Source organism: Lupinus angustifolius, chromosome LG01, assembly GCF_001865875.1.
Source record: "Lupinus angustifolius cultivar Tanjil chromosome LG01, LupAngTanjil_v1.0, whole genome shotgun sequence".
Lineage (NCBI taxonomy): Eukaryota > Viridiplantae > Streptophyta > Magnoliopsida > Fabales > Fabaceae > Lupinus > Lupinus angustifolius.
In genome coordinates this window covers 320,161-345,147 of record NC_032009.1, presented here as the reverse complement: position 1 = coordinate 345,147, position 24,987 = coordinate 320,161, and the positions used below count along the sequence as shown (strand labels likewise).

Sequence of the window (24,987 nt, the reverse complement as noted above, 5' to 3'; positions counted from 1 at the left end):
TTAATAGTTGAATGTTTGAAAAGCAAAAGAATAACATTGGAATTGTGAGGTATAATGGATAGAAGGAGAGTTAAGGGAAGCACTGTTATGGAGGTTGGTCCTGATGGTATTCTTTCCATAACCTTTCCATAACCTTTTATTTTTAAATTTTGGTTCAGTTCTCCACTCTCATGGAACTGCAATTTTCTTTTCACGGAAAACATTTAAGATTTGTGGCTTCAACCTGCTTGTCTAGTGATTTTCAATTAATGTTTTTTGGTTCAGTTCTCAACTTCTCATGTAGTTTCAAGGATGTTTCTCTTCTCAAAGGTTCCCTTGACTCTTATGAAAGTTCCAAGGATGTGGACATGGTGATAGAGGTGCTTTAATGCGTTCAAACATCTCATTCTCATGGTTGCATGTTATACAAAACCTGGCCAAATTATAAACTTTTGGATTTTTTATGTTTGGATAGGCTGCCATTGAAAATGTTTCCTTGAAGCAACAGATCTTTGTTTCCTTGGTAGTGCTTCACTCAATAAATTCACTGACAATTTTTGTTTAACATTTGCTTCTAACAGGTGAAGCAACTCACAAAGGGTTTTATTTGTATGATGACAAACAAAAAGCCAGTGTTGATCCCAAATTGTATAACTTTATTGAGAAGGCTAGGAGTATTTCCGATGTATCTATTGATCCTAAGGTCTTTTTACCCACCCTAATTTTGACAAAATTCATTGGCTAGTGAGAAAACACAACTTGAAGTTAGTTTTTATGGTATTCCACTTGAGCTGATGTTTTGGTTGTGAACCTGGATAGCTTGTCAAGTTACAAGAGAAGGACATCGTCGAGATGATCTTCTTTCCTGTGGTGAACGAGGCTTGTCGCGTCCTCGATGAGGGTATTGCAGTCAAAGTAGATGATCTTGATATTTCAGCTGTCATGAGCATGGGTTTTCCACCTTACAGGTTTGTGTGTTATTTATTTGACACACTTCCTAAAACTTAGTACTTGTTCTAAATTTTGGGATTGATTTCAATCAGGGGAGGTATCATATTCTGGTCTGACTCTCTTGGATCCAAATACATATACTCAAGATTGGAGAAATGGTCAAAGTTGTATGGAGAATTCTTCAAGCCTTGTGCCTACTTGGCTGCAAGAGCAGCTAAAGGGATTCCTCTGGTGAGAAACATAAGCTCATTTATTTCCATTTCATATATACATCTAGATATTTGTTGTGTTAAGATGCATTTCTCTAGCTCTAGGGTATTTTCCAACTAGTTTATCAATTTAGTCATTTGCATAGGATTGGGATTGCCTACAAATTTTTCCTCTCGCATTATTATCAAGTTCATTTTAAACAAAAAGTGCTTCTCCAATACATTGCACCTGTACCTAGAAAATCAGGATTTTCAAATGGAATAGTGCCTTTGTTTTAATAACTGGTTTGAAGTCTTAGTCTGGAGTTGGCAATTAGAATTCAACATTGACCAGATCCCTGTAAAAACAAGCCTTAATTGGTCTTATCATCCAAGTACCTAATGGTTGAATCCTTAAATCATTTCCTGTTTAACTAACCCTGCTATTCATTTAGTGCTTTGGACAATATTCCTTAACTCAACAAAGTTAGAATCACATGCAAAAATTCATTTATAACATTTCCTTCAATCTATGACAAAGGTTATGCCTGGTTCTTGAGGAAAAGGATCATCTCCATTGATGGAGAGACAAGTACATGTTTTTCCACGTGTTTTGAATGTTAAAAGTGTTATTTCATTATAATCAAAAGGATATATGTACCATTGAAAATTGTATTTACCTTTATTTTTTGAAGCATTTGCCTCTCCATTAATCCTAACTCGGTTCTTGAACCCAAGAAGCTGAGCCTTCTACTTAGTGTACCCAAAGTTTATCACATTCTTATGATGTTGTCTTGTGATGGAATTTGTACTGTTTTGTTTACAGAGTGCCTAGGTGGAGCAAACAAAGTCACGATTATGAGATACAAACATCTCATTGCATGTTTGTTTGATCTTTACCCTGTCATTTCTCCTTTCAAGTATATGAACGTGGTTGAGGCAGAACCAAATAATGTACAATGATGTGAGAATATTTGAGAACAGCAGAATTGTTTAGTCAAAATAAAGGTAATTCAGGTTCGGGAAATTGATTCATTGACCTTGAGGATACGGTGAGGTCTTCCATGAGTAGACCAACATTATTAACCGTGTATGGCAAGACTTATAAGTAATCATGCAAGCTCTGCATTTATCGATTTATTTTTCTCACATGATTGGTAATTAAGGATTAATGAATTTACTTATAATCTGAAGTTATTTTGAGAGTTTATAAAGGCTACATTTAAAAAATAAATGGAGTAAAAAGAAACACATATGAAACACAAATGATGAATAACATGCAACAAGGGAAAAATTATATCTGGGCAGAGGAAAGGTTTTGTTCTTGGAATTCGTGTTCTTATTCTTATGACATCCAAATGGTCGAAAAAACAGAGAAAATTGATTTGCAGATTCATGGGAGGGTGTTGTGATTTTAGATTGCATTCCTCTGAATATATTGCAAGCAAGGTCTGAAATTCTAACACTCATAAGGGCCTTCCTTCCCTAGGAATGGAACGGCGCGGGTCTGTGTTTTTTATTGTCATCCCTATCCTTCGCTTGTCCTTCTCACACTCTTTAATACATTTTCAAGGTCAGTGTTCCACGTGCTCCTGCCAATAAAGTATAGAAATACGCCAAGGGACTAGTATGTCAGAATATATAGGAAAAAAATATTTTTTCTAAAAAATAAATAAAAACAATATGGCAAATGATGAACATAACCATATAATTGACTGATATTAATTTTTAGAAGGAAACTTGAAAAAGGTAATAAATAAGGTTCATAACTAGGAAAAAAAACTGTAGCAAAATTGTCCGAAGAAGATGGAGAATGAACTTCACATCAGTAGTAAAAGTTGAGACAAAAATACATTTAAGTATGGTTGAAAATATTGTTCAAATATTTTAAAGCTAATCACTTTTTCCATATTTACAAGAATAATTATCAATTTAATACTACCATGTAAATACACCTTCATCCATTTTTTAAAGAGAAAAGCACCTTAATCTTGTAGATACAAAATACTTACGAGTTAATGGGTTAGACTATTCCATCCCGCCATCAAAGGAAGGAATTGGAGTCAAAAAAATAAACTGATTATTGAACTTTTTTTTGGTTTCGCATATGTATCATTGTACTGAAGACAATCATGTTCGACCCGACAATATTCACAGGTAAGATATACGAGGCTAACTCTCCTAGCGGGTATTTTCTTCATCCACCAGACTTGAACTCGAAAATTTACTTAGAAAAAATCAAACATATATATCTCTTGAATCAAGATCGATTATTAAACGGTTAAAGAATAACTCCTATTCATTCCAACCTGTCCTACCCAAGCCATGTTCCACGAGTCTCTCTCCTACCCAATTTTCAATGCCATTTAATTTCTTTCTTTGTTTTTTGTTCAACTTTTCATCTTCACTCAATTACACCCTCTTAGCCTTATTTGCTTCTTAGGCCCCATCCCTTTGTCTCTCTCACTCTCTTTTTGTTGAAAAAGCTAAACATCTTAGTTAGCTAAAAAGACATTCAACTTGCAACATCATCTATTACATCTCCATAGGAAAATCTTGCCACCTACCTACTTTCCCTACTATACTAAACTATCCAAATCAAGCATTTGGAAACAACTCCACACATAAACACAAAGAAGAAGAAGAAGAAGAAGAAGAAAAGTTGTTGGATGATTGACATGGAAGGAATGAAAGGAGGTGGAAGAGTTGGAATTGGTGAAGATGATATAGGTGATGGAATGCAATGCATTGACCATCCATTCAGAAACAACAACAAAAACAACAACCCTGGTGGAATCTGTGCTATTTGTCTTCAAGAAAAACTTGCTAACCTTGTTTCCTCTTCTTTCCCTCTACCTATACGTGCTTCTACTTCTTCATCCTCTTCACCTTCTTTCACATCCAACAACATTTCTTCAATCTCTAACTCCACCATTCGCCCTATCTCATCAGCTTCAGCTTCTTCTACTGCCATTTCTGTTGCATGTCCCAATAACTCAGCTCAAAAGATTAATGGAAGTGAATCTAATCATCATGATGGTCGTTATTATAATCATGAATGTTATACAAGGAGGACCCGCATCCCTTTTCTTTTAGCCAAAAAGAAGAAAAAACCTTCTCCTACTCCAAACATGTCTAATATTATTCTCAAGCGTAGCAAATCCACTGCTATACCTAGTTCAAGAGGAAACTCCTTTGTTGATAATGCTGATCATGAAGATGAAGATTTAACTACTCCTGGTAAAAGAAATGGCTTTTGGTCCTTTCTTCATCTTTCTTCTAACTCCAAGAAGTTAAAATCCAAGAGTCTTAGAGACCCAACAAGAATTTCCTCAACAATCAATGCTCCAACCACTTCAACTTTAAAGCCAAAGGAAAAGTGCAAAAGTGACGTTGTTATTGTGGAAGAGGATAACAACAGTTCCAATAGCAACACTACCACTGCATCTGTTGCTTCTTTTGAGCGTAAGGTTTCAAGATCTAGATCTGTTGGGTGTGGTAGTAGAAGCTTCTCTGGTGATTTCTTTGAGAGAATCTCTACTGGCTTTGGTGATTGCACTCTCCGTAGGGTTGAATCTCAACGTGAAGGAAAAAACAAGGTAGCTTCTTCTGGTGCTGCAATGAACCGTGAAAGAGTAAGGTGTGGAGGTTTATTTAGTGGATTCATGATGACATCTTCATCTTCTTCCTCATCTTCTTCCTCTTACTGGGTCTCTTCCTCTACTACTGATAATAATAACAATAATAATAATGATAGTACTATGAATAATGGAAAATCAGTGGCACTCTCACATGGCCGTTCTAGGAATTGGGGTTGGGCTTTTGCTAGTCCTATGAGAGTTTTCACAAGCAAACCTTCTAAAGATAATAGAAGGGATATTATTAGAAATGCTAATGACAAGAATGCCACTCCAAACTTATCTGCTATTCCTTCATTGCTTTCTGCCAGAAGCTAAAAAATAAGGTGGAAAATGGGAAAATAAATTCTATATTGGTTTATACACATTAGTATGCTGTTAATTCCTGTCTTTACTATTTTCATTAACATTAGTTGTCATATCCAAAATGCTGTCATCAATTTCCTCTTTCAGTAGTTCTTTCCTTTTCCATAGTTCTTTCTGGGTTTTTTCTTCTTGTTAACATTCAGGTATGGAGTACTATCCTGAAACCCCATTATGGTGCTGAATGGAGTATTTTGGAAGAGGGAAATTGGAGAAGAAAATCTTGTTACATTCACTGTCATAAGTTATCACGTGGTTTGTCTCAGTTCTGTCTTAGGTTGTATTTTTTATTGTGTAGCTTCCTTGTAATTCACACAATGTTGTTATCCTAGAGACAAGTGATTTTTGTTCATGTACAAAAACTTTGCACATGCATACCCATGTGTGTGGGTGGCGTAGACACATTAGTATCCAAGGAATCATTGTTATTAGCTTAGTATATTATGTGTATGTTATTGAGCATATATGCAGTTTAATAAGTTGTTAATGATATATATTTTTCCTTGTCGAATAATTTGTGGTTGTTGTTCTTTTGTTGCTACTAGTTTCCGAACAATAATATCTATTTCATCATTTGCAAAAAGGTTCCTTTAACTAGTCAAATTTAGCAACATGGTTGGAGCAAAGTTGGTCCCCTAAGATTGCATTGAATTCAATAACTAGATCTCATATGAAACCAGTGGTATATGATCAATATTGTCATAGCCTTTAAAGTAAAGGATTAAACATGTTGTGCGTGTACAAATGTGTGTACACTACATAGTAATTTGTTGTGTTTTAGACAGTATTTGTTGGTTTCTATGAGGGAATGGGAGAGAGTATAGTGGTCATGTCATAGTTTGAACAATAACAGTTTTTGCAACTGAGTTGATTCTTATCATTTTCATCTCAAATGGGGAAATTTGGTACTACTTGAGGAATGGAAAGGGAAAATTCTTATTCTTTTTCTTTGTAATATTTCCTAAAAAAAACCTTCATGGATCTTTGATTTCGGGAATGTGGTGAGGAGCAAAATGATCAAAAGATCTTTTAACAAAGAATTAAACAATGAACCACATAAAAAACTATGCACCAATTCTTAATCCAAAACTTCACTAGTTTTCACACTTATGGCTCTTCATTCTAACCACTTCTAAATGTGAATTTTCTTTTATCCACCTTGCATTTAAAATATCCAGTTTAACTTCAAGAAAAAACAAATGCTACCTGAGTAACTTGTAGGCGAGTTGAATCTTAAGTCCCTCATAAATTGAGAAATTAGTGTTGTCAACTACTTGAAGCCAAATCATTAAAGAAATATGCTGCAATTTACTTCATCCCATTATAAATGCCCAAACTTTAATCGGAAGAGATGAATTAAATTAATTTTAAATAAACAAGTACATCAAAGCATTACTGGGATATAGTAAGAGAGAAAGACTTTTATATTAAACGAAATCATATAAAGACAACCAATAAGATTCCGATAATATATAATAATAACATCAAAAATCATAAAATTTACTTGTTTTTAAATATGATGTGTTACATGTGTGTCTATAAGTTTTTCTAAGGTAAGATGAGAACAATGATGTTGGGACACGAGCCATTTATTGATGGGAAAGTACAGAAAATGCAATGATAGAGGTGAAAGGTGTTGAGAGGACAGTGTTGATTGTTAAATGTGAGTGGCTGATACAGATAATAAATTAAGAAGTGGGTCACCAAATATGTATCTTTAACCCACGGTCTTCTTTTGTATTTCCCTTTCAAGGTGTGTGAAACCAGATACTCTTGTTGCATCACATTAGATTCCCACCCATCATTTTTTTACTCCTCTTCCTTTCTTAGTTATTACAATTGCCTTATTTACCCAGAAAGTGGCTCAACAAAACCAATTTCTAGTACTATTTTGGACAAGAGTGGATAAAAACACTAGTACAAGCACATGCATGCTATAGGAAATATATTAATAACAACTTGTCGCTATCTGTGTCTAGCTGTATTATTACCACTCACTATACTATCAATTATTTAAGCAGTGACTCTATCTAACCTCTTTCTATAAATTTTAAGTAGGAAAATGATTATTCAACTTCAGTTTTTAATCTACTGCATAATAGTTAATCATCTACCAATTCTTATTTTCAAAACAAAACAATTGAACCAATGTTAAGAAATGTAAGAAAAAATGTGATAATACTAAATAATGTTGGAAATGCAGGTGTATGGTTAAATGTATCAAGTGGTATATGTTTGATTCCTTTTTAACAAAGTCTCGCGTTTCAGCCTTGTGATTGGAAAAAATACTCACTGGGTATATGTTATGAACTTGTGATAATAGAATTAGAATAGTCATAATAGAATGTATGGTTAGATTGTGCAAATGCACTTCATCCTAAATGTTTTGTTCAACCATATTAGGGAGAGGAAACTCACTTTGGGTCATTCCACTTTTGGAAAAACACAAAAATTGTAACAGTAATCTGAAGTGAAAGTTGTATAATATGTTTTTTCAATCCTCAACTCAACCGATTAGTGAAATAATTTGAATAGAATGTGCGTACGGGCTTGTACTCTAAGGCTTATGTAGTTGATTTGATGGCAATCTCAACCAAGCTTCTCTATCAAAACGACCATAATTATTTGAGGGGCCATGCCATCCACTTATCTTTTGTATTTTCTGGCATTTGGGCTAAGCAATGGAACGTGGCTTTTCTGATTTCTTCAGGTTGTAGGTCAGAGAGACTGTAGTTTTTCATCTTTTGGAGGTCCTTGTACAGAATAAATAAGCTTGAAAAATATAAAGGTAATTTCTTGAAAATTTGTAGAAGGAAAAGAACAATGAGTATAAACAACATGGTTAAAATTTCTCTCAACAACATTAAACTTTCTTTAATAAATCAGAATAGATATAGATAAAACTGACGAAGCACCCCGTGTAATGTGGTATACTAAAAAACATAAAGAGACCAAAATAAAGAATATAGTGGCTTAAAAGTACTTTAACAAAAGGTTAAACTACCGAAAACCCATGTCAGTTTTAAGCATAAAGACAATAGAAACCATAATAAGAGCTTATATTATGGTGGTGGGTGTAAGCTGTTAGAGACATAACTTTGTCTAGGTTTTAGTGGGAAGATATGATATTGTTCTTGAGGAACAGAATTTTTTCATTCTCAATAATATATGCTCGTATTTTGTTATTAGCAAACAATGTGAGTATAGATAATTTCAATGGATTTAATATATATACACTAATTCTGTAAATCTTTCACCATTCATATATCGACTTTCATCGACTCTCAAAGTAATACAAATGAATTGTGTGGAGTCCAAGCTGAGCAGGCCTCTGTCACAGGCTTCTCTAATATGGGACTAAAGTTTATCCAAAGTCTTTATGGTATTTTTGTGGCCTGTTTTCCCTTCACTTAAACCACCACAAACCTACCCTTGGCCCAAACCCTTTTGAGTCAATATAGGTCCACACAACCATGAATGTTTGTGTTGTAAGTTGTAACCCACGCACTTCTTTTATTTTCTCCTTTTCCTTTTATTTTCTTTTTGTCGTTTTCATTGCCTTTTGTCATTAAAGGCAGCACATGCAAATGCAAATGCAATAGAAGTTCAAACAATTTTTTTTGTTTCCCTATTCTCGTACTGACAATCCTGTACGAGTCAGGAACATGGGAACATCCACAGGTACATAGGGCTAATTCTCCTAACGGACAGTTTTTCCATCCACAAAGCTCGAATCCAGGTTCTTGCTTAAGGAGAATCAAGCATGTACCACTTGAACCAACGTTCGTTGGTAGTTCAAACACTGTTTGAGAAAGCAAAATAATAATAATAATAATAATACCATACTCGTTCACATGCACTTATTTCAAGGCCATTACCATAGCACAAACAAATTCATATCACACTCATAATTTCTACTTTACCAAAAACAAAACACACACATTACTATTCCTAAGAGAGTAAAAAGAAATAGAGTTTGAAATTGGAATAGGAAAAGATGTTAGAAGAAAGAGGTGCACCTCATGGGATTCTTTTAGCAGTAGTTGTAGCCATTGTTGTTATTGTTCCATTTCTTGTTGGTGATGGTGAAGCCATTACTGAATTTATCTCTGAACTTCTTTCTCCAATTGGTCTTCTCCTTCTTCCTATTATACTCCTTCTCACTATTCAATTTCTCTCATCAGATCGTGGCTCTTTCATCTCTTCTATCTTCACTTCTGGTGAACCCGATAGTATTCACCGGGTTAGTGGTTCACCGTTTGGTGTTGCTCTTTTCCTTATACTCGTTATCTTCCTTTTGTATAACCGCTTCTCCATTTTCGGTGGCGGTGATGATGATGAATGAAGATACTGTTTCAAACTTCGTGGATCTGGTTATCATGCGTACGCTATTATTGTAGATGCATTTACTTCTTATTCTTATTTTATGTTACTTTATTTGTATGTATGAACATGATATGATATTCATCACCATTCACATATAGCAGAATGCGAGGTTTAATTGAATTGCTTAATATATTTTTACCCTTTCAATTTCTTTTTGAGTAAATAAACGTCCTCTTTTGTTTTATGTGTGTGTGTGTGGTATTTAAACGTTTTCATTTTATTTGCTTTGTGCTTAGATTGTTACTTAAATTGAAAATGGAGTTAAGTGTTGTATTGAAATTTGAAGTAGAGATGTGTTGTGATTCATGAAAGAGGGTTTTGTCGGTGCCTTTCTCTTGTGTGTTGTTGACGTTTTATAAATAAAACAATGAATATTTAATTTTTTTAATACATTTAGGATATGATTTGAGATAATAGATCTTTATCTATTGTGAAAACTTTATGTATTTCCATGTAAGCTTAAATCAGCTATGCCGTTGATATAAATAGCATATCTTTTGTCCAACAATATGTGTCACTCTATATGTCTATGATTTTAAATAAGCAATAATTTCTATGATTTTAAATAAGCAATAATTTCTTTTGTTTGTGGTATGCCATGAGAGAGAAAGATTGAAAAGATATATATATCCGTGGGATTCATATATGCTCTGGCTTCACATGATAGTAACCAAGTTACAATGATATGATCCACAAAAGACGCTGTACCCTCCTCAAATATCGCTAATAACATACATATACTTCTTTTGTTATGATCTAGTGCAATTTCTCCCTCTAGATAGTTTATCAAAACCTATATGGAGTCCAATCAATTGATTCCAGCCAATAATAACTGTCAAATTGTTTAACCATAACAATAATAAGTCCTATTAAACACAAACACCAACGGAATTTCCCAACTAACTGCTAAATAAAATGTATATGAAAAAACTAGATGATGTTAGAACAACAGAGTGCAGAGCATGAAGCTTTGGAACTTAAGCTCTGAAGTTTATTAGATTTTCAAGTAACTTTTCTCACAAAAAATATTCTGTAATAAATTAAGCACAAGTAATTTAGTGATTATAATAGTTTTCTAATCATTTTTATAGAATTGAATTATTTTCTTAAATGTTTGCACAACCACTTATTCTTATTTACAAAAATGGAAGGAGTATATAATTGTAATATACCTTTAATCTTAGTTTTGGTAAGGGTAGATAGGTGGTGGTGGTGTTTAGGATGAGTTCATATAAGATATTATCTTGTTTTCCACGTTTCTAACTCAACTTCCACTACATGCAACATTATAAGTTCCCATATCCAATTAGTTCACCAAATCGTGCATTACAAAAGGAAAGTGGCAACTATTGTTAAGAGATGAACACTTTAATCCCCCACACTATCAACTATTGAGCGAGACTACTAAACCATCTATAACTATATTTTAATACCGTATTCTCTTTAGAAGTTAAACAATTGAATGTTAAGGTCAACAAAGTGACAATAGCCCCTAAACTACACTAAGGCACGTCTAACAACTTTTTCCAGAAGCTGAAAAAATCATTTGTAGGGCATTTTGAGAAGCTATATTGAAAGCTAAATTTGACAACCAAGAAAATAAAGTATAAAATGATTTGATCCAAAAACTCTCAACTGAAACCCCAATTCCTAATTAGAAATATCTCAAAACCAACACAAGCTTTGACTTAGCAAAAGCTATTTTCAACCACATGGTCCCTCAAGGGGATGTCTAAATACAGACAAGGTCCCTCATCTTGCTGCAGACTGCAAATTTCATGTTACAAGCAGAAGCTGGGATTAGGGAGTTAAATATTCTGCATCAGTGAATTAATCGGAACAGATGAATTGGGCGAAGGTTGTTGCATTATTTCGGATTCATTCAAGTCCTGAGATTGGATGTGTATATCCTGTCAAAGAAGGTGATTGTCACTGTCAATGCTATTCCTGTATAATAAATAATAAATAACAATAAAGGCAATTGGAAGGAATCTATATATTAACTAGCTGCCCTAGAGGGCCAGCACTGGGAGCAGCCAGGACCTCTTAATTTATTTTTTTATAGGTGAAATGTAATTTAGCATTTCTGATAGAAATTTCCAGTTAGGGAAAATGTTAGGAGTTGCTATTAATCCAGTTCATCTTTCGTGAACTAGCCATTAGCCATTCTCTGAAAATGGCGGCCTACTACACAAGGCTAGCACCTGCAGGTGGAGGAAGTTGCTTTCGGGATTTGAATAGGAGAACTTACTCATTGAGTCAATGCACACTTTCTCATCCTAACTTTGGTTAATTCTCTCTAAATTAAAAATATGTTAACTCTAATTTCCTATGTAGTTATTCTTCTTTTTTTTCTCCTATGAACATAGTTACATGGTTCCATCATTTAGCATAATATCGCAAACGGGGTTCAGCGTACTGCATGCTAAATACCGGGTTCCGATTGAGTATCAACTCACAAAGTGACCATAGAGAGACAGGTGATATGACAAAATTCAATACCTGTGTCTGTAGGAGTGGCTGTGGTTGCTGCTGATCTTGGGCTAATGCATAAGCTTGTGGTTGAGACATTCTATAGTAAGGTTCTTTCAGATCAAGCTTACAGGATGATGTTTGAAGAATACCTCCTTGTTCAGCACCAGGACCCCACATTTTAGCTATTGCAAATAGAAACCTTGCTCATTAGCTTCATGGTACAAGTATAGTAATAATAAGGAGGGGAAAACTCACAAATATCAACCTGACAATGTTAAATATATAGTATAACTCTGTGCATTGTGAGCAATCAAGTGAAGCCTGCCAGTAATTTCTTGTCCTGCCATGACATAAATTGGCTGAGAGAGAACACAACGTAATTGGTACCAATGGGTTGTTGGTGAACCAGGAGCAGTGGTAAGCCACCTTGGCACAGTACTGCATACTCACAATAATCAGACACTAATTAAGAATTAGAAATAGTCACAATCATGGTGATTAAAAAAAAATAGACTACACCTTAATAATAAGAGGAATCTTTACCTTCCATTGAATAGTACATCAAACCAACATGCCAACCCGTGCACTCTGGCACCCACAGAGGCTGTGAATTTCAGAGGAATGTCAATTTCATACAAGTCTTCTTCCTACAGAATAAAAAATTGGTTTGGTCACAAATTCAAAATCCCTGACAAACAGCAGACCATTTGCAACAACAAAGAATGATATATTAGTCAGAAAAATGCATTCTTATTTATAAAGCTTCAAAGATTTTTTTTCCTTCTACAAAGGACAGGTCCAGAAAAAAATTATCAGATGACATGAACTTCTATTCAAAAGATTTCAAGGAAATTTATTGCATTAAGAGAAATATATTAGATGGAAAACAAAATAATCTCATAATAAAATGGGCTTAAAAAAACTGATTCTTACCTTTATTTTGGTGAAGTCTATCACATGGAACGTTGGAGGAGCTACTAACAATCTTGGATCAAAAGCATCCACCACGGGCTTTATTGAGAAGAAAAAATGGTAAGACATTGGTAACATCACAAATTTTTGTGACAATCAAATTACCCCAAAGTCTGAAGACAAAATAATGGATCATGTCCCTCCAAATTTGTTTCCTAATTTGAAACTGAACAGTGCATTTCTATGGCTAAAGTCTACACTATTCTTGTCTAAATAAATTATAAAAATTTCAATGTCTTACTCTTATGATCTCCACAAGTATACAAATAATTAAATACTGTGAAACTAAAAATGGATGTCAAGTTTTAATTTAATATACTTATATGATAGTGTATTCCCACCGAAATAAACAAGCAAGACATTTAACATTTCCTCTGCTGGGGCTATTCCCACTCAAATAATCATTTCAAACTGCAACACATAATCCAGCCATCTCTCCGTAAAGGAAACAATTAGCAAACCTCAAGTAAAATTTTGAAACCAGGCTAATATGATACCTGAGAAAAATAACCTTGAAATGCAGTCCCATGTAAGGACGTCAAATCAACACCGTAATAGTTTTGCTGCTGCCAAAACAGGGCCTGAACAATGACAACAAACGAATGAAACCGAAAAAAGGGATATGTAGGCACACAGAAAAGAATGCTAAAAAAATCAGCAGAATTTATATTAAATATTATCAGTAAAAATTAAAAGAATACTAGATCATGATACAATTCTAAATCCAACTATGAAATCAACAGCTAAAAACGTGTCTGACAAAGTAAAATGATTTTTTGTTAATTTTTTACCCTCTTTTAATTGAAGGAATTAAGTTGAATATCATTTAAATATATTTGACCGGGCAACTGAAGCAAAGCATAGTATCAGACAGAATTTTTTTATCCTCAAGGAGACTTTTACAAAGATATGCCTCTTTTAATTTATCTTGCTGCTAACTCCAGGTTGCAAAAAGTTATTTTACAGATGTACTAGAAGTACGAGTGTGCAAATATAACTGCTAATCTCGCTGCCAACTCTAGATTGCACATATAAGTGTGCTCCATAATAGCAATTTCAACAAACAAACACTCATCATTGAATATAAACACACACAAACAAAGATCCAAACATAAGCATAAACGCAAACATGCATATTTATTACGCACCTTATTGGCTATTTCAATAAATAAATATTCATCAGAGAAAGGTGCCATGTGAATCCTACAGAAGTAATAAACTTAAGGTTAGGAGAAAACAAATAATAATTAGAGGCATTGGGACAGAAAACTGCATACTGTAATATACTAATCTTTTGAAACCAAATAATATTTCATATAAAAAGAAAGCATTTAGATCTTCAAATATCATATTTGGCCCATGAGACTGAAACATGAAGATGTAGGTGCAAGACATAAATGGTCCATTTTTTAAACACAAGGTGCTTCAATAATACAGTGAACCGTCATTGAAATTGCAGTAGATTTTATCACTCAATAAATGTTGTTAAATAGTCAATAATCTTGGGATAAAAGATAAATTTAGATGGAAGTATGCCACTTTAAAGACAGATATTGATCCGCCAATAACTTGCCTCGTTAAAATGATTTCGTCAGAATCAGTAATCACATTGAGTATCATCACTTGCAAGAAGCTCTGAGAAAGAGAAAAAAGCTGATAGTTTACCTTCCCACTGCAGGAAACATTTTCCCATTAGGGGTGAGAAACCTATCTCTGGCAATGACATAAGACTCTAGCATTCTTTCATTAACTAATAAGGTGCCTGCAAAATGACAGACATTTTTCAGACTTATAAAACACTGGCGTTCCAAATTTTATAACGACCACAACTTATGTCTACATTATGGAACAGCAAAAACAAAACCTATTGACAGCATATATAGATACAATCATAACTTATACAATGAATATCAGCATCATTCGTAGATGGACCGAAGAAAGTAGAATATCAGCTTACCCATAGGCTCAGAGATAAGAACATCTGCTTTTTCTGGCAATTCAACATCCTCAACTTTGCCTTTAATCACCTATCCAAATATAATTATTACAAAAATATCCCTGAGTAATGAAAAAGCTAATGAACAATGACTATGGCAAAAAAAACTAGGAAACTGATCTCACTGTAATTCGTTGAGCAAGGGTTGGATTCCCAGCGATAAGCTTCTGTGCATATTCTGCCATTTCAGATGCTTCCACAGCATAAACATGTTTTGCACCAGCCTGAAAGGGAATGCCAGAGTGACAAAGAGTCTAAGACTTAGAAAAGGCTTTGGGTGCAGGGGCAAGGAGAACCAAAAAATTTAATTTAATTTAGAAGCAACAACACTTATCATATTCTATAAAAAGGCTTAGCCAATCAAGGTGTTTAGCTACCTGAGCAGCAAATAATGACAAAATACCACTACCAGCGCCAACATCAACTACTACATGACCCATGAAATCGGCACGGTTCTCAATAACAGCAGCATAATAGGTTCCTAAAACAACATGATGAACGCATTTGTCAGGTAAAGGTGAAATACATTCCAATTTTAAACAGAAAACACTAATACATTTAGGTATAACCTGTCCGCACATAGTCCTGCAGCATATTTTGCTGGTGAAGAAGTTGTCCATAATAATGAAAATACATTTTTGCAGAGGATGACTCTATCTTCTCATCAAATTTACTTTTAGAAGTTACAACAGTTCCATTTAGTAAGTTTCCTCCTGGATTAAAAAAATTGTAATATAATTAAACGAACATCATAGCTTAATGTAAAAAATGAAAGTGAACATGCTTGCAGGGAAAAGAAACTAGCGGGGACAAGTAAAATAAACATGGAAATGTATAATTAACTCAGAAGTGTTCTATGGTAATGATCCATGTTAAAAATTAAAAATTAAAACCAACCGATGTATGTCGGAGAAGAGCCTGCTGTCCATACAACAATTTAGGAGCCAGTTTCATGAAGGCTTTTTATTTCAAGAATAATGTCCTAAGTTCCTCTATTGCGCATATAAAGTTGTCACCAAGCAAGCTTACACCAGTGTAGTATTAACTAGCCTAACAAATGTTGCTAGCTTACTGTAGATCGTACCACCAAATTTTAATCAGGGGATGCTAGAAGAAAATTTGTCCAACCAGCATGAAAATTTACAAATAAGTTGAAAAATAAGGGTTTTTATTTTAAGTAATAAAAACATATTAAAGGAAAAATGTTGCAACTATACATTCCATGTTTCATGTGTATAATAACTGATATGTAGTTTGTGCACAGATGCCATTCTGACCACCAAAGATGTCAATCTACTCAGTTTACCAAACCCTTCCCTTCTATTCTTTGTTAAATGTAAAATGTCCTCCCAGATATCGAATGAAAATAAAAATATGAAGACATGGAAAAGGCCTTTGCTAATGTTTAAAAATTTCCAAAGCAGCACCTTGAACTTTGCCTTCCTTCTTCCATTGTTGGACTACACAATGGAAGGCAGCACTGTCCTCCTCATTTCTGAACTGCAAAGTGGCTCCCTTGGAATATGATGTCTGCTCCAAAAACAGCATTGTTAAAATGCATAAGTATTTGGCAGTAGTCCAATTAATTACACCATGATCATATCACAACAATGCACTATGAATACCTCACAGGAAATCAGCATCAATACAACTGACGAAAATGAAAGCGATAAAATGCAACAACTCTACATATATCTATTCTTACACAGGCAACAAAAATCCCTGAGGTTTATGATTTTCTTTTATCCAACCAAAACAGCTCAATATAAAGCGAGACACAACTTTACCAACATCATTTCGCTCCTCACCTTTTTAACAACATCAGAGCCTTCTTCCACTATACAAACCGATTGAACAGGACCTAACTTGAATACCTGATATAAGTTAAACCACAAATCAAGATAACCTAATCAAAATAGTGACTTCACTTATAGCTCAAACAACATTGTTAGTTAACTGCAATATAAGCACGGGAATATGCAGAGAATGAAAATGAACCTGAGCTGTTAGGAGATCTACGTTGACGAGAATCTGATGAGAATCCTGAAGGATTTGAAGGCCATCGAAAGTGAAGCGAGCTTTCCCAGGCGAAGATGAAGAAGAACCTGAACACAAATCCGCAACTGATGCCAAATCGAACTCTCTCTGTTTCCACTTTTCCTCCATTACTCTCCTTACGTTACTTTATGTTTATTGTTCAAAAATAAATAATAGTTATGAATGAAACTAATATAGAAGAAGGAAATGGAATTGGGAATTAGGGTTTGGAAATTTATAGAGCCGCCAAAGAGAGAGTGGTTTGTGGAGAAGAGAGGGTTCTTGAATGTTGAGGAGAGTTTCACTTTAGAGGGTTTTATATTATAGTCAAGCTTTCATTTTAGTTCACTCCAACTCCAACTTATATTCATTGAATTTGAATGCCAAATAAGGTGAAAGGTGAAAAGGTTGAAAGCAAAAAGTGTCTCTTACCATATGTTAAAGCATGCATCCTCATAAACCAGCAATAAATCATTCTATATTAAGATTAACCCAAAAACAATCGGAATTTAATTATACTATTAATGTATATATATTAAATCGAAACTCTTATATGTTATTTTACACTTCCTTAATTTTAAAAGTATTTTACATAAATATGGAATAAATTAACATATATAGAATGTGTTTGAAGATGAATTAATGGATGGTGCTATGCTAAATTTTCTGAAATGTGAACACACACACAATCATTCTTTTTGGCTTTTTCTCTCACGCGCCCTTCTCTTTTGCTTTGCTTTGTCAGAAAGTGCTGCTAACTAGGTTATACTAGATTATACCGATTTACAATGTAATGAATGTGAGTCAATACAATCTGAATGAGAAAAATATTTAAAAAACTAATTTGACATACATTTAATCATTTAATATTTTGATGATTTTTCAATTAATGATTATATTTGTAGTTTATGTTCTAAAGGGTACCTCTCTTCATGGTCATCACGTAATAAAAGACAGATTCAATTCCTCCTTCACAAGCTAACTCTAAACCCCATAGATCTATGCAATATCACTTTCATGCACATTTATTTCTATGGTATAATTACAGAAAACTATGTGACATGTCTGACGGTAAAAACTATGTGTCTGCAATGTAACATTATTGTGACCAAAACTGATCATGTCTAAATTGTCATTCTAACCCAAAATCTGCAGAAATTCTTTCTTTTTGATCACTAATAACAGCTTACCCTAAAGTGAGTCAAGGAATTGACACAGATGAGATGAGGGTAATTGTTCTTTTCAAAATTCAATATAACTCAATAATAAAGCAATGATCGGTACAAGCCAAAATAAATAGAACATTGCAATTTTGAAAAACAACAAGTACAGAAATTGACATGTACTATATAGTTGAACTAAGCAGATGAATATTCCTTGGTGGTAGGAAACAAAAAAAAAAATTTGTTGAAGCTGTGAAAAGCCATCATGAAGAAGTTGGTAACTTGATAGCTTTGAAAGCAGGATGAAGCAATCCAAGCTCATCCTTCACCTCAAGTGGATTACTACTCTCATTCCTCACTCTCTTCACTCTACGACTAGCAAGTGATTTATGGGTAAACCCATACATCTGCAAAATTTGATTATCCCCAAAATTATAAGCTCTATCCATCTGTTTCAAGCATCTCTCAACAGGGTAATCACCAAATTTTCCACAAGGTTTACACCCCACAAAATGAGTCACTAGTGGCCACCTATGATCACCAAGACCAGGATGATAATTTTCAATAAACTCTTCATACTTATCCACCAAAATCCCCCAATAACCATGCAAGTAATAATGATTCTCAAGATAAACCTTCTTCCCCCATTGCTCCTTCGCCGTGGCCAACAAATAAACCATTGCAGATTGATCGTCGGCTTCGAAAACAGGCCTATTCTTAAGCTCCCTAGTTAGAATCTTCCCAGCTTCATCTCGAATTTTCCCTTTTGGTCCCATTGGTGCCCAAGCATCAAGAAGATCCAAACTCCATTGACAATTCCGTAAAAGGAAACTCCCAGTGTTCAAACCAATCCAATTCTTCTCATCATACACCATCTCATTCCACCCATGCATCACAAAGTTATGATCTTTGTAACGCTCCCACGGAACCTCGAACGCCATATCAGTGAACATTGCATCACTATCCATCCACCATAGAAACTCAACCTCAGGATGAGAAAGCAAAAGTTTCCGAATCAATGGAAGCTTGGCCCAAAAACCTGCCATCTCAGCATCTAAAAGAGCCATATTGTAGAATATCTCAATTCCATGAAGCCTGCAATAATCGATTTTGTTCTTAATCGATTTCAACAGATAGTGATCTCCGACCGGGTTTTCACACGGTTTAGGTGATGAACCGGTAACTAATAAAACCCGGGGTTTAGTGGGTCCCACAAAATTAGGGTAATCAAGATTATTCCGAAGCCACCGTGTTCGTTGTGGGTCCCAATCGGAGATTTTGGGGCCAAGGGTGTAAGGAGTGTTTGGATCGCGCTTAAACTCATCTTCGCCACCTTCGTCGACGAGGATCTTCGAGATGTCGAAGGTGGCGTAGTTATTGGGCTCTGTGGTGGTTTCGTGTTTCACTTCTTCCAGAACGCGGTGGGGCTCGACGCGCCGGCCGCCGCGAGAATAGAGGTGGAGGCGGATCTCGTTGAGGTCTTGCTCCGGCGTGCCGAACTTTCCGGCGCCGATAGTGCCACGGAGGACGACGACGGTGAGGAAGAGACAGAGGAAGGTGAGGGAGCCACGCTGGCACGCGCGCTGGATCTGGCGGAGCCGACGTGTACCGAGGCACCGGTCCAGCATTGTATTGAGTCAACCAGGTCGAGTTGGAACAAAACCCTTCACTCTTTATTTATTTTATTCCTATTGTGTGTGAATTGAGGAGAAGAAGGGAGTGGAGGTTAGAATAGTAAATAAGAAAGGGAAGGTAACAAAATAATAATGCAAAGAAAGATCCACAATTTCAGATCATATATAATCCTAACAAGTAAGAGGGATTAACGAAGAATCTTCCTTCCTACCGCGTTTAATATATGTTTCATTATTTATTAATTCAATACTTAAATATTCACACCACTTTATGGTTTCATGAATGGAAATAGGGTGTGCATTTATCCTTAAATGTTGATTGTATTAACATTTGAATCTGATTAGGATTATAAACTTGATTAAATATAATTGATACACATATGATGATATATGTATATATTGTTAATAATATATGATGAAATAAATTAGAGTTTCAATAATTTTTTGATCAAAAAAATATGATTATTAGATACACGATTGAATATACACATAAAAACACAATGGAAGAGTGATGTGAGTCGGATCGAGATTGAATTATTTTTGTCACTTACTTAACCCAAAATATTCCAAGATACATTTTGTAAACTCAAACTCTATCCTAAACCCGATCATATTTAGGTTGATGATTAAGTCAAATCAGTAATTGGATAGAGTAGGAAATTTGGAATGGAAATGTGGTTTAATATTTTCCACCACATCAATTGAGTTGTTGACTCACGCAGGCTTTAAAAGACATAAATTAATAAGATAAACATAAAATGCATAATATTTACTTTCTGTTAACTAATCATAAAACAACACTTAATAATTCACTAGATGTTGGCGACATCAATTGAATAATTTCATGGTTTTCTATCATAAATTATATTTTTTTACAAAATATTAATATCTAAATGTTTAGTGAGAAAATAATATCTAAATATTGATATCTTTGATGCTGGGTGCATAAATTGTATTCCTTATATTTAGTAAAAAATGATATAAATAATAAAGTGACAGAAAACTATTACACAATTACATCCATTTTTTCCTCTCTTATTATATAAGTACTGTACTTCATGTGAAATCAGTGAAGTTATGAGTTCATTAGATTTCTTAGAAGTGGTTGTAGAATTTCGTAGTGCTCGAGGTAGGATCCTCTCGTGGCTTCATAATATGGGTATACTTTAGTTGTGCGACTATTTTATGCGCTAGGAAATATGATTGACCATAAGAATACTTAATAATCATATTTTAATTTAAATGATTTTTTTAACCTTGATACCAATCAGAGTAAATGGTAACTGGTGCTCATAAGAACTCTCTCCATTAATGGAGAGATAAATGTTACACAATAACACACAAAATGTAACATGTAATAACACTTTTATCCTTTGTTTACCATAAAATCACATTTTTGTAATTAAAAATATGAGTAAAAACAATCATTTATCTCTTTGTTAATAGAGACGATCCTTATTCTAATATATGAGCAACATTCGAAAGGTAACTAGTGCCCGTAATTAAGTAATGGACAGATATAACCGGTACGGTTTAATTAAAAATTGGTTGATATGACCAATTTTAATTGGTATAATTATATAACTGGTATAATTATTATACTACCAGTATAGAAACCAGTTTACTGGTTGAACCTGGGCGTACTAACTTATTTTTATATCACTACTTTTGTGTCTCTATTTAAGTTGGACAAAAGATAATGGGCAATATATGGTTTGTGAATTGTGAGGTGTTGTTTAGTTGTCACACAATAATAAATAAATAAAAGTGTAATGTCATCATAATAATTATAGGAGCGCGTTCACTGATTTTGATTGATGCAAATAATAATGCATGTGAGGCTACCTTTAAACAAAGATAAGAACAGAAGCAAAAGAAATTCATGATTTTAAAGGCAGTTTTTGAACCAATTGAAAGGGTGTGTGATTGTGAAAGCCTCTAATTTTAATTTCGATAGAGACTCGTTCATAAGTCCATAATAAATTTGTTAACCAACATAACTGAATTTAGTTGATTCTAAATGCTGGATTTTTGAGGTTATTATTATGGAAAGTCATGAGAGCAAAAAGGTGACTAACTAAGTATTAAAATTAATAAATCATTGCACCAACAAGTAGGGAATTTCTCAACAAAATGTGTGCAGAAAAGTAAAAAACACAAACAAGGATAAGAACAAATACTCCTATTATTCTCTCTCTGAAGCCACATATCCAGAAAGAACCACACATCCCCTACTTCTACTATAATACAATTTTGTTTATAAAAACTTGTTATAAATTTCCTCTTCCATTTTCAAGTGCATGTAAAGAATTTTGGGAAAATGGAAAATAAGAAACAGTGGCACAAAAATGAATCCGACTAAATTAATTAACAATCATATGCATAATCACAGGAGCAATAAATCAAGAGTTTAGTAAATTTAAATCATATTTTATTCAACACCATTCATATTAATTAATTACTTAAAAGTTAAAACTGAATAATAACCTGAATAAGCTGAAAGTCACAACCTATTTTTTCATCAATCAATTGTTGACTTTATTTAAGACCCAATAATCATAAAAAGCTTTAGATGATGGCTAATGTTCAATGCGAACCCTATTTTCTCATGATCCAATAATAATATGTGTATCTAAAATTATTATTACAGTAAAAATTTAAACGGTGATTTAATTTTATTAAACTCTAATTCTCTTTTTCTACCTGTATACATTATATGGTTTCAATAGCATATGCATAACAATAAAATCAATTACAAAAAAAACATATTAAAAAATGAAAAAAAAAACAAGAATAGTATTTCAATTTTCAACTCCTGCATCGGGTGATAGCACTGCATCCACGACGGTAGGGATTGGCCTGAGCTCCGGTCCGGCAATTATAATACGAAGCGCCACGTCGCGAGCATGGCACAGTGTTCCTCCTCAGCGCACCATAGCTTATATACCTATTCCCCGCTAAAATGCGCCGATTGCCCTCCGATTCCATTAGAAACTCTGTATCATCGTCATCTCCGGTGAGAACACTGCACTCAGCGATGGATCCGCGGCAGCCGGAGTTGGCCACCGGGAGGAAGAAGGCGGTGAGCTGGTGGTCGAGGTTGCCGGTGAAATCAACGGTGGATGATGAGGAGAGAGCCACGTGGACGGATAAGATCGCAGAGACGAGAAAGAAAGCATAGAAGTGGGTTGAAGTTGAAGTGGCCATGTTTGGTTTGGTTATTACAGAAAGTAGAAGAAGCCTCTGCTCTCTTATTATAAGCGAGGGTTTGTGCTCAAATGCCATCAGATTTGGGTTTATTTACGAGTCTTGCCACTTGACTTTAACGTGACTATGGTTGTGGTAATTGCTTCACGCACACACATCAATCATCTTTTATTTTTTTGATTCTAATATGTATCCTCGTACAGGAGGTAATTTTGTCCGAGCTGAAAACATTAATAGGTATATGAGGCTAACTCTCATAATATGTATTTTTTCTATTCACAATACTTGAACTTGAAACCTTACTTAAGGAGAATCAAACATGTACTCAAGAGATAAGTAGAAGAATGGAAAATTGGAAATAAATAAATATGAATTAAGAGAGTACATTAAATTTGTAATTAATCCAGTTAGAGGCCAGCATATAAGAGTGACATTGATTTTTTAGTTTATATTTTACTTTATTTTATTGGATCAGATGAGATGGAAGAATATCATTTTGAAATATGAACGTGGACTCAATGATGCAAATAGACAGGCATGTTTTTTTTTTTTAAGTTATGGATTTTGTCTAATGATTTCAATAATCACTTAACAAAAATACAAGTGAACTATAACAATAGCTGAGGCTTGAAACTTGAAATCATTCCAGGTGAACTTTGTTTCTTATTATTTGAAAAAATAAATAGGAAATCTTAGATATTCCACACTTTGTTACTTTATGTATGGAAGATGTGTGATTGATAAAAAAATAAAATTTATTAAATTATAATAAAAATTACATTATATTTGATTAATCACAAAACATTAATACATGAAACTATTTAATTGCATGTGCCAAGATTTATATACATAGAACTAATAACAAATATACTTAAAGTTTAAACTAAAATTCATAAACAAACACATATACTTTAAGTTTGTTATATATATAATACTTAAGGGATCTTAAATCCCTTAAAAGGCGTTCATATAGTGTTGTGGATAAAAATTAGTTGTTAGTAAGTTTGTTAAGTTTGATTTGTTGAAGTCATATAAAATAAAAGGTTTGGTCTTAATAGCTTCCTTATGATGGATGCAACCGCGTGATGAATGATGATGGAGCTGTCATTTGCTGTCTTCAAATAATGTTAGGTCACTAAGGTCCCATATATACATGCTAACTAATAAAGTATATACTGACGTTAAATTATATATCATTATTAATTCTCAAACAAAAGTTGACGCCGAATCCAATTAGTTTTGAATAACACATTTACTTGGTTACATATTTTATTAGTTTAGTTTTTTTGTAGCAAAAGTATAGTTTTAGTTTTTGGCTGGAACGGGATAGCTTAGATTTTCATATCCCAATATAAAATTTTATAACCACTCACTTTTTGTATGGCTTCACTTCAAGATGCTGAAAAGTATTGAAACAACGTTCTGCATGGTTTTTTTTATATAGGAAGTGTGAATTTTTAATTTTAAAAAATGGCCTTCCATGTGCATCCTTCATACAAAAATACAAAAAAAATGTATTTTTTTTAAAACACCTCTATTTCTTTACAACAAAGTTATCATGTGATATTTTATTAAATTTTGAAAATTAATTGTGTGTATAAAACTCAAAGCCCAAATTATGATGGGTTTGGAAGGCTTCTATGTTAGGCTTACCAAAACATGTAAAGTAGAAAGCTTAATGTAGCTAGGGTTTTCAGCTTCATATCATTGTAGAAAGCCCAAAGTAGAAAGAATTGAAACAAAAAGAAAAATAGTACAATATGATACTTTTATCATTTCATTATAAATGAACTTTAATTTTATTCTTCAATACAAAAACAAAAACATCAACTAGCTAGAGAGGATTTCCCCCCTATACAAACCTATGTTGGTCTTTTTTCCTTGGAATGTAAAAGTTAATTTAGATGCATATATGAAAACAAAACTGTTGTCAAGTTCATCAAGCTGTTTAAAATATTAGATTCAAGGAATCAAAAAAGTAGAAGTAAAATTATAAAC

At 33.8% G+C, this 24,987-nt stretch overlaps 6 protein-coding genes across 7 annotated transcripts; 3 read left to right on the top strand and 3 right to left on the bottom strand.

The window, feature by feature from the left end:
- Positions 1 to 2,169, top strand: LOC109341727 (peroxisomal fatty acid beta-oxidation multifunctional protein MFP2-like). Its single transcript, XM_019579724.1, has 5 exons — positions 1 to 106; positions 561 to 682; positions 799 to 947; positions 1,023 to 1,161; positions 1,945 to 2,169. The coding sequence occupies exons 1-5, from the start codon at positions 55 to 57 to the stop codon at positions 1,951 to 1,953; spliced, it is 471 nt and encodes a 156-aa protein (XP_019435269.1). The 5' UTR covers positions 1 to 54; the 3' UTR covers positions 1,954 to 2,169.
- On the top strand, positions 3,436 to 5,636 carry LOC109343862 (myosin-G heavy chain-like). Of its 2 annotated transcripts, XM_019582369.1 has the most exons (3): positions 3,436 to 3,667; positions 3,733 to 5,015; positions 5,046 to 5,636. In XM_019582369.1, the coding sequence occupies exons 2-3, from the start codon at positions 3,788 to 3,790 to the stop codon at positions 5,072 to 5,074; spliced, it is 1,257 nt and encodes a 418-aa protein (XP_019437914.1). In that variant the 5' UTR covers positions 3,436 to 3,667; positions 3,733 to 3,787; the 3' UTR covers positions 5,075 to 5,636. The 2 variants fall into 2 exon arrangements, with proteins under 2 accessions (XP_019437914.1, XP_019437905.1); XM_019582360.1 differs by having other exon boundaries at positions 3,733 to 5,636.
- Positions 9,043 to 9,643, top strand: LOC109343847. Its single transcript, XM_019582341.1, has one exon. The coding sequence runs from the start codon at positions 9,117 to 9,119 to the stop codon at positions 9,462 to 9,464; it is 348 nt and encodes a 115-aa protein (XP_019437886.1). The 5' UTR covers positions 9,043 to 9,116; the 3' UTR covers positions 9,465 to 9,643.
- Positions 11,035 to 17,393, bottom strand: LOC109343778 (probable histone-arginine methyltransferase 1.3). Its single transcript, XM_019582254.1, has 15 exons — positions 16,947 to 17,393; positions 16,757 to 16,822; positions 16,376 to 16,478; positions 15,518 to 15,661; positions 15,326 to 15,429; positions 15,074 to 15,172; positions 14,910 to 14,979; positions 14,618 to 14,714; positions 14,101 to 14,155; positions 13,450 to 13,533; positions 12,914 to 12,991; positions 12,524 to 12,627; positions 12,246 to 12,418; positions 12,008 to 12,162; positions 11,035 to 11,415 (listed from the first exon to the last, which is right to left on the bottom strand). The coding sequence occupies exons 1-15, from the start codon at positions 17,112 to 17,114 to the stop codon at positions 11,314 to 11,316; spliced, it is 1,602 nt and encodes a 533-aa protein (XP_019437799.1). The 5' UTR covers positions 17,115 to 17,393; the 3' UTR covers positions 11,035 to 11,313.
- On the bottom strand, positions 18,205 to 19,924 carry LOC109343801 (xyloglucan 6-xylosyltransferase 2-like). The gene is made up of 2 exons (XM_019582283.1): positions 18,399 to 19,924; positions 18,205 to 18,363 (listed from the first exon to the last, which is right to left on the bottom strand). The coding sequence occupies exon 1, from the start codon at positions 19,774 to 19,776 to the stop codon at positions 18,412 to 18,414; it is 1,365 nt and encodes a 454-aa protein (XP_019437828.1). The 5' UTR covers positions 19,777 to 19,924; the 3' UTR covers positions 18,205 to 18,363; positions 18,399 to 18,411.
- LOC109343840 (protein RALF-like 33) lies at positions 22,441 to 23,025 on the bottom strand. The gene has a single exon (XM_019582329.1). The coding sequence runs from the start codon at positions 22,987 to 22,989 to the stop codon at positions 22,591 to 22,593; it is 399 nt and encodes a 132-aa protein (XP_019437874.1). The 5' UTR covers positions 22,990 to 23,025; the 3' UTR covers positions 22,441 to 22,590.